This window comes from Aplysia californica, unplaced genomic scaffold (genome assembly GCF_000002075.1).
Source record: "Aplysia californica isolate F4 #8 unplaced genomic scaffold, AplCal3.0 scaffold01024, whole genome shotgun sequence".
Taxonomy (NCBI): Eukaryota; Metazoa; Mollusca; class Gastropoda; order Aplysiida; family Aplysiidae; genus Aplysia; species Aplysia californica.
In genome coordinates, this window is record NW_004798294.1 from 188,372 (window position 1) to 198,303 (window position 9,932).

The 9,932-nt window shown below is 38.4% G+C and overlaps 1 protein-coding gene across 1 annotated transcript; it reads right to left on the reverse strand.

The window, feature by feature from the left end:
- Nucleotides 1–4,317: 4,317 nt before the first annotated feature.
- On the reverse strand, nt 4,318–8,344 carry LOC118478824. Its single transcript, XM_035973132.1, has 4 exons — nt 8,109–8,344; nt 6,331–6,400; nt 5,105–5,223; nt 4,318–4,373 (listed from the first exon to the last, which is right to left on the reverse strand). Exons 1-4 carry the CDS (start codon nt 8,335–8,337, stop codon nt 4,318–4,320), a joined length of 474 nt encoding a protein of 157 aa, XP_035829025.1. The 5' UTR covers nt 8,338–8,344.
- Nucleotides 8,345–9,932: the final 1,588 nt, after the last annotated feature.

Here is a 9,932-nt window from a genome sequence, read left to right on the forward strand (position 1 = left end):
AGCATGGGAAGTGTGGCCTGGACCTTCTGCCCGGGTCATGCGGGGGTAACCGGCAACGAGAAGCAAAAGTGGGAGGGAATTTGACACTGGACCCACCAACCGTCCTAACCGCTGTAAGGGAAAATTTGAGGAAGAATAGGGCGGATAGCGGTTCCCACACTCTAGGGAGATTGAAGGAAAGGGGATCCAAAGAGGAGAGGGGAAACACAGCCATCTGTGCGGAGCAGTCCGACGGATCTCCAACCAGATCATGATGGAGACTATAAATAGACAGACTCTGGGATGGATCCTGAAGAGGGGGAGAGAGCAGAGATGGACATGTTCCGACTGCATTGACCCCAACACGGTGGACAAGTAAGTAAGTAAGTAAACCTAAAGATCAAGAAAATTGAAACAATGTTGATAATCAGAAAAACTCCAGTCCCAACCTGCAATATCAAAATCAAGCAAGTACAATATTTTAAATATTTGGGGACCATTATACCATCAGACGAAATTAAAACCCGCATTTGCCAATCAAAAGCAACCTTCCACAAAATGAAACAGATCCTTACCAATATCAATCTGTCACTGGAAACAAGAAAAAGAGTACTGAAAAGTTACATCGAGCCAATCCTGTTAAACGAGTGCGAAGCATGGACAATCAATAGACACCTTGAAATAATTGAGACGACAGAGTTGTGGCTCATAAGTCGCATGCTGCGTATCCCCCCCTCCCCCACCCACCTCCCATGGACAGCTAGAAAAACAAATGAAGAATTCTTGCAGACGACTGCTTATAACGAATGCACGAAAGCGACAGGCAAATTTCATTGGACACACAATGCGATTTTGTAACAACAGGCAAGTTTGATAGAAAGAGAGGCAGAGGCAGACTGAGGGAAACAATATTTGACAAGCTGACTACATGGCTGGGGACAGCAAGAACGACAGACACCATCGCTGCAACGCAAGACCAAATGAAGTGGAGGTAAATGATCGCCCACACCAGTCGGCAAGGCACCGGATGATGATGAACACTTACCAGTCCCAATGCTATCGTAGACCAGCCAGAAACCAGAAGAGCTGGCGTTTCTGTAAAGAAATGGATAAGAGAGGATTGTTGTTTGCTGAACGGACCAAGATGCGTGGAACGTTTATTTGAATTTTGTTTTATTATGAAGTGTCAAGAGACACCGGAAAGTGGGCGCTATAGATGTGATATTTATTATCGGTGTTGTTGTTATTATTATTACTATTATTATTATTATTATTATTATTATTATTATTATTATTATTATTATTATTATTATTATTATTATTATTATTATTATTATTATTATTATCAATATTCGTAGTAGTAGTAGTAGTAGTAGTAGTAGTAGTAGTAGTAGTAGTAGTAGTAGTAGTAGTAGTAGTAGTAGTAGTAGTAGTAGTAGTAGTAGTAGTAGTAGTAGTAGTAGTAGTAGTAGTAGTAGTTGTTGTTGTTGTAGTAGTAGTAGTGGAAATTTAGCAAGTGGACTGCTTCTTTCTGCCCGCCACTTCAATACTGGCTACATTGGCACATTATCTAAGCTGAAAGACGGAGATACTAGATATCAAAAAGGGAGTTGGGAGAGAGAGAGAGAGAGAGAGAGAGAGAGAGAGAGAGAGAGAGAGAGGGAGAGAGAGAAAGAAAGAGAGAGAGATAGAGAGAGAGAGAGAGAGAGAAAGAGATAGACAGAGTGACAGAGGAGAGAGAGATAGAGAAAAAGAGAGAGAAGGGGAGAGGGAAAGTGAGAGAGAGAGATGAGAGAGAGAGAGAGAAAGAGAGAGAGAGGAGAAAGAGAGAGAGAGAGAGAGAGAGAGAGAGTGAGAGAGAGAGAGAGAGAGAGAGAGAGAGAGGGGTGGGGGCAGAGAAATTCATGATATTCGTGATAAAAAAAGATTAGATAAGATAATAAGGTGGATGTGGTCTGATGTCAGAGGTTAACATAGCGAGAGAATGACCGCCAAAGTTTTGTGACTTCCCAAGCTTGAGTGATCTCGGAAACTGTTTAGTTACACATTTGTTTATGCCTTTGATCACCAGGTTTCAGTAAAACCAGACAGAAATATGATTTTAATAGGACATTAAAAATGTTGAGCAAAAAATGAAAAAAAAATGATAGTCGACAAGTTGTCTATTGGGTGGAAAAATGTTTTGATTATTTTTTACAAGCACTTGATTGCACAACGATGTTTCACTTATAGTTCTTGACACCAGAAGATCGACTTCTCATACGGTTTTACCTCTCAATATAGTATCGCATAATGGAAACAGTCGAACCCAAAAAAGTTTTTTACAGTAATATTATGTGAGGCATTATAATGAAATCAGGCGCTCGTCAAAATAATGAAATCAAAGTAAACAGTATTATTCCGCCTGTTTGGTAATTTTTATCAAATTTGTGTGTTTTGGGTCAACACCTGTTACGTCTATTTAAAAACATACTCTGAGTGGAATTTACTGAAAAACGTTAACGTAAGGTGCACAATATGTTCATTTTCATTTTCCGATGGCTTTCAAGCTATTTAAGTTACAATCTTTGTGGCAATTTTCCCGACATACATTTTATCTCTGAGAACAGGTGAACCCCTCCTTCTTCAATCGGAAATATCTCGACTTCTATTCTTGATGGATTGGGTTTTTTTGTTTTTTTATTGAATGCAAGACAAATGAATAAGGCTTTAAGATGATACCAGTAACTCCACATGCCCCGAAATTGACGAGCACCTAATTTTACCGTGTCATGGCACATATTGTTGATCCGTTTAGTTTGTGTAATGTAGGTGTTTTACGCCCCCATCAACACAAATTTGATCAATTTAAAGTAAATTAAAGACGGGTTTCAGTTTCCTGTATGGCAAGGTCAACCTGGGCTGAGAGTCCTTTTAGATCCCAGTAGGAAGACCGAAATAACTCGATTTAAAAAAAAACAACTGTTTTGCAGTTTATGTCACTTATGACGTATGCCGAAAGTCTCTCGTAATTGCAAAATAGTATGCTTCATGTGATGTGGGTCAATAGCCTTAAACACTAAACAGAGTGCCAACCTTGTTGTATACTTACCATTCTACCTTCTCACCCATCTCCTTACCTGCCCATTTACCTTTTAAATGACAGAGTGCTCACACGCTCTGAAGTAATAATCGTTTTTCCCATTCTGCGTCGTCCGAGACAGTCATAACTCATATCAAATCCAGTTGCATGAAAGCCTGAAACATAAAGAGTCGTGGCCTTAGGCAGTTGCAAGCGCCGTAAAACTTTAGAAAAAACAAAAAAGATCTGGTGTTAAAATTTACTACTAATAAGCCCAATTTCTCTTTTTAATTATTTTTTTAGATTGTAGTGTCTCATTGTGTAATATCGGTTCCGTGTGCTCGAGAAATATTTTGTCGAAAATCAAATTATAAATGTTGAAAAAAAAGCAAGAAATAATAAATAATGTAGGTATACTTGTTAAAGAATGAAACAGATTTTCCCTCGTGTGTATAATCTTGCTTCCTTGGCTTAGTACATTTCAATAACCTGAAACTTGTGTCCATTGTATGAATCTCTCTCTCTCTCTCTCTCTCTCTCTCTCTCTCTCTCTCTCTCTCTCTCTTACCTCAAATTTGTCAACATAAGAACATTGATTTATATGTTCCAAACAAGAATATCATTTTAGGTAAATTTCAATAAAACTTTAATCTTTACTTCTTAAAAGCGTCTGCAAAGGCAATGTCTGGTTTCAAGACAAGGACGATAAAGCTAAGACCGGCACCTCACATGGGTGTTTTGTTATTTTCATTTTAGGGATGGGGGGGGGGCGGGGTATACGTTTAACGCTCTTATCAATACTGTTAGGTTATTTAAGAGGCGGGACCTATGAGTTTAACGCCCATCTCCGAAAGGACCGAGACCAGTGGGAAATTCGTGGGAAATGTCTTTGTCAGGGACACAAAGTCGGACCACTGGGCTACCAACGCCACCAATGACTATTTCACTTTGCTGAGAAAGTTTTGGAGATGTTTAGTGAGGAGAATGATTAATGCTATATAGTAGGCCTGGTTCCAGTAGGATTGGATGGGGCACACCCAACACGTCAAGAGTCGCCCTTGAATAATTACAAGAAAAGTTTGTGGAACGTCTTATAAGTCGAGAGCTCCTTACTGATAGTCGCAGCATTCGCTCGACTTGAACCTCCTCGGTTATTTCTCCAGGGGCTTTTGGAAAAACAGAGTCTACGCACCCCCCCCCCCCCTTCAACCCTCCACTCCCCTAACCCAAAGTTTAACAGGTCGTCGATAAAATCGACACAGAGACATGCAACAGAATTATTCAAAATTTCCAGCAATGTAATTGAGCTTGTCTGAAGTGAAATGGTCAACACCTGTGATATATGATTTAATCTTCCAGCATAATCCTTTTATTTCTTAGCTAGCATTTGTTCATCCTACATTTGTGTTTATTGCACCTTCTGGCATGCTGTATATATATATATATATATATATATATATATATATATATATATATATATATATATATATACATCAATTATATGTTGATCAAGAGTACGCGTTATGGTAAAATGATTCTAAAAGGTTGCAAAGTTTTGCGTCTCACTCAAATTTTGTTGAAATTTTAAAATCTTGATGTATTGCAAACACGTTGGTTGATTTCATTCACGTAATTTTACTACGGGTACGCCATCTTGGCTCAATTTTATTTTAATGCTAAGTAGTTTGTTTATTTGTTGGTTTGTTGCTTTGGGGGGGGGGGGGTATTATTAATTTAAAGATAACCTAGTTATTACCCTTTAATAGGGTAAACTTTTTAGACACCCGGTATTTATCTATCTATATATCTATCTATCTATCTATCTATCTATCTATCTATCTATCTATCTATCTATCTATCTATCTATCTATCTGTCTATCTATCTATCTATCTATCTATCTATCTATCTATCTATCTATCTGTCTGTCTGTCTATCCATCCATCTATCTATCCATCTATCTATCTATCCATCCATCTATCTACCTATCTATCTATCTATCTATCTATCTATCTATCTATCTATCTATCTATCTATCTATCTATCTATCTATCTATCTAACCAACCAGAGTAGACAGAGAACAGGTCTGACGCTATGAGGGATGTTGACTGCGTCTGGTCCATCGCTTGGAGTCTTGCACACTTCTGAAAGTTGTACATCTGCAACTGGGGGTTTTCTGAGCCGCTGTGCGGGAAGCAAAATATTTTAATGACTATTTCTTTTTGCTACAAATACTGATAACAGATTATATAATTGAGGCAACACTTGGAGTGTTATACACTTTTCATGGTTTATATCTGCGACTGAGGAATTTCTACACCGCTGGGAGAACAAAACATTTTCATGACTACTCCATTCTCGCTAAATATAGATAAAATTCACTTGAGGCAATACTTGGAGTGTTATATTACTGTGTTCCGAGCAATTTACCGATCTTTCATTCACGTGCACATCAAGGAACATTTACATATTTTCAAAATTTAAAAAAATTAAATTAAAATTAAAATTAACGTATGAAACCGAAGAGCCCAAAAGAATGATACAATGCAAGTTCACAAAGTACATTTAATTTATTTTATATTTGTTTATTCATTTAAAATAATTCACTTCTACGTGTATTATTGTACTCATTTCAAAGAGTATTCACGTATAATTTCAAAATGGTAAAAATATGAAAACCAAAATTATAATAATTAAAATTGAAGAGTTCACAAGAATGATATAATTATTATACGTTCGTTAAAACGCGCAAAGCAATCTGGCCGTTGTACATCTGCATCTGAGGAAAGTTCTAAGGTTCTTTTGGTTCAGATCATGAAAACAAACTGATTGAGGCAACACTTGGAATGTTACACACCTCTGGGGCTTTCACGTCAGCAACTGAGGCTATTCTGAGCTGCTGTTTGGGGAGAGAACCATTCTTATAGCCGTCTATTTCTCAACTCTTGTGGTTGTAGTTGTGGAAAGGGAGTTAGTCGTAGTGGTAATGGTGGGAGTGGTGGTAAGAGTGGTTGTGGTAGTGGTGGTGCTGTTACTGTTGTTGGTGTTGTTGTTGTTTTGATTGAAATAATAGAGATTGGGATAGAGAGGGCGAGAGAGAGATAGAGAGAGGGGGGGCGAGAGAGAGAAAAGGAGGGACAGAGAGACAGAGAAAAAGAGATAGAAAGTGAGAGGAGACAAAAAGAGAAAGACAAAGAGAGAGAAAGAGATAGAGAGACAGACAGATAGACAGACAGACAGACAGACAGACAGACTGAAAAACAGACAGACACACATAAAAACACCAATCACCTGAGCTGCTCCAGAGAGATCCACAAGTATGACTTGGCACTGGTCGCCCTCAGGTGTTTCGGGAACACATCTGTACAGGGTGGAAGTGAGGTAGGTAGATTTTAGGTCGTGATTAATACAACCCTTCCCCCCTTTTCCCATTCATAAAATGTTGTTATCCTCATCAGTATCACCATCAACATAATAATAATAATAATAATCATCATCATCATTGTATAAAGAAGGTATTAAAACAGTTAAGACCTTGTTGTATTTCCAGAAAATATATTTTTTTCAGTTCAACGTTTCGCCAATAAGGCTTCATCAGGAACATAGTATTTGAGAAAAAAAATAAATGAGTAATGACGCCACAGCAACAAAGTGTTCACTATAAATTACGTATTGTTGTGATTTGGACAATATCGGAAATATCTTCATCATCATCATCATATACACGGGCTATAAAAACTAAAGTGCGTACATAAATGTCTGAATATTTAAAGGAGCGGTGAGTACAAATCGCCGGAGAGAAGGGAACACTGAAGCCAGAAGTGGTAGAGAGAGAGAGAGGGGGGGGGGGTGGAAAGGTGCGTGGAAGTAAGGAATATAATAACAGAAGGGTGCGGTGAACACAAATCGGAAAGGCCAGAGAAGGAGAAACACTAGGGCCAGAGGTGGCAGAGAGAGGGAAAGGAAAAGAGGGAGAGAGAGAGAGAGAGAGAGAGAGAGAGGGAGAGAGAGAGCGAGAGAGAGAGAGAGGGGGGACATATGCATGGAGGTAAGGAATATAATAACGGAAGGGTGCGGTGAACACAATCAATGAGTCGAAAAGGCTAGAGGAGGGGAAACACGAAGGCAAAAAGTGGAGAGAGAGAGAGAGAGAGAGAGAGAGAGAGAGAGAGAGATAGAGAGAGAGAGGGGGGGGAAAGAGAGAGAGAGACAGAGAGAGAGAGAGAGAGAGAGAGAGAGAGAGAGAGAGAGAGAGAGAGAGAACTAGTACGTGGAGGTAAGGAGTATAACAGAAAGGCAAGGCCAAAGGGAGGGGGTTGCAGGAACATAAGGGGTGATTAGTACGTTACGTTGTAAATTTTAGGTCCTTAAAATGGGGATCGTCGATGTTAAGGCCAGTGAGAATTTTGTGAGACCCCAAGTTCCAAATCCACATTGATTCTCTCTGGTTAAGTTTTTCTTTAGTTGGATATTGGGCTATTTCAACGCCCTGAAGCTGCAAATCGAAGGTTCCATTGTGACCAGGACTGTTGAAATGTTGGCCAAATGTTGTGCTGGAGTTTTTCTGGACTGATCATCATCATCATCATCATCATCATCATCATCATCATCATCATCATCATCATTGTAAACAGAAAGGAATAAAAAGGGGGTTGAGACTAGTAAAATTTCTTGAAAATTGTATACAAGTTCAACGTTTCGCACGCTGAAGAGCTTCATCGGGAACATACCAAAAAAAATAATGTTAGATCTAATGACTACAATAGCTATAGTAACCAAAGTGCGTGCATCTATGTCACAATGCCAAAAGGGGCAACAAACACAAATGCAGGATGAACAAAGTTGAATTTTAGCTAAAAATTGATTAAGTTCTGGAAATAAAGTGACAAAAAGAGAATGAAAGTAAAAGCATTAGGTCTGCACTAACTCAAAGATATTAAAATTATACAGTATCTCATTCAATAGGTCCTAGACAATCTTTAACCTGTCATGGCAAAATGAAATTGTACACAGCCACTTTTTAGCTTTAGGTAAAAGGGGCCGTCCATGAAAAGAAACAATAGTCCTACCTGGCGAAAGAGCACGGGCCCTCACCCAGGCATGGATGTTGCTTCTGCTCCCTTTGTTGACCTTCAGGTTTTGATAGGTCAAGGTCACTTGGCTGTGAGCAGACTGGATTCGTCGAAATGGAAGTTGATTCACCTCGCTACTGTTGAGAAACGTCGTATTAATTATTGAGAGAAAGAGAAATCGTGATGAATTTAAAACAAAACAAAACAAAAAATTAAAGAAAAGCATTATAGTGAAATCAGGCGCTCGTCAAAACAATGGAATTTAAGAAACTGGTATATTTTTTTCTCATATTTCCTTTGTTTGTTTGTTTTTAAGGGGTTTTTTTTGCTCAAAACCTTTTATATCTATTTAAAGCAAAACAAAGCATTTTTGTATGGACTTTACAGAAAAAATGTTGAGTAAAGGTACACAAATTGTAAACTTTTCAGTTTCCAAAGAAACCATACAAGTTTAGAAGTCACCCAACATTGGCGGTGATTTTCTCTCTAATTGTACTTTCAATCGATACATTTCACGACTGCTGTTTTGGAGAGATATGCATTGTTTTCATTGTTAAAAAAGACAAATAAGCAAGCTTTTAGAGGATACCAATAAATTTGCATACCCAAAAATTGAACCATGCTTGATTCCACGGCGTCGCGACTCAGTCAAGCATCAGGGCGTTGTAGAGATTGTTAGTTTTTTGCGAGATTTTTCCCCCTTTTTCTTAAAGCAGGTGTTTCTACGGCTCGGCCGGGAAAGAGTTACCTTTTTAAAAATTCCTGATTTTGGCGCCAAATTGTAAGTTAAGTAAAAATGTTCCAGCATGGTACAACTTGTACTTTTAAGCTAGAAAAACACTATTCAAACTAGACGGATATTTTTTTTCCATTAACAGCAAGGCAAATGAATAAGCTTTCCGATAATATCTATAACACCACATATCCAAAGCTCGACGATCGCCTGATTCCACCACGTCGTAACACATATTTCTTTGTTACAGTTTAACTTGGTGAAATTGCATACAACATCGAATACAGTTAGACAAGGTAGCATAATTATGTTAAATTTCGCATCCATTTTCAATAACCTCCCGCTATCTTTGAATTACAAAGTTACTAAGACAATGAGGCCAGGATTTCACGTGTTTTATCTGCTCTATCAAAATTGTAAGATTATTCGGAGTCGTTAGCAAGATATTATTCTAAGACTGGCTTTCCAAAAAGCTTGACATGTTGAGAAACTCAAAATTTTTAACGTTAAATTTCTTTTTTTTTAAAAGTAGACAGGCCTTTTGAGCAGATAGAACTACTGTGTAATTCTAGGGTAGAGCACTGGTTAGTCAAATCTCCACGAAGTTGAGACTGTTTTTCAGGGTTTTTTCGTCAGATTCCATCTCGTACATATTATTCCCAAACCCTTTTCCTGCACTGATTGTGCTGATGAATTTATTTTTTTTTTTAAAGATATTCAACACATACACAAACACACACACACACACACACAAACCCACACACATACACACACAAACACACACTAACACACACACACACACACACACACACACACACACACACACACACACGCACACACTACATAGGCCAACTTTTTTCCCAGTGTCTGATTTTGGCGCCGATATTTGTAAGTTACATAAACATGTGCCAACAGGATGCAAATTGTTATGCGTCAAAACTATAGACTCACCGTCCATAAATTCAACAGCAAATTCGGCCTCATCCACGTCGGTAGCGTTATTGGTAACAGGAAGAAAACTCAGGTCAATAGTCTTGTCGCTAGAGCCCGTTGTGAACCGAAGAGTGCAACTGAAGGAAGAAACCGGA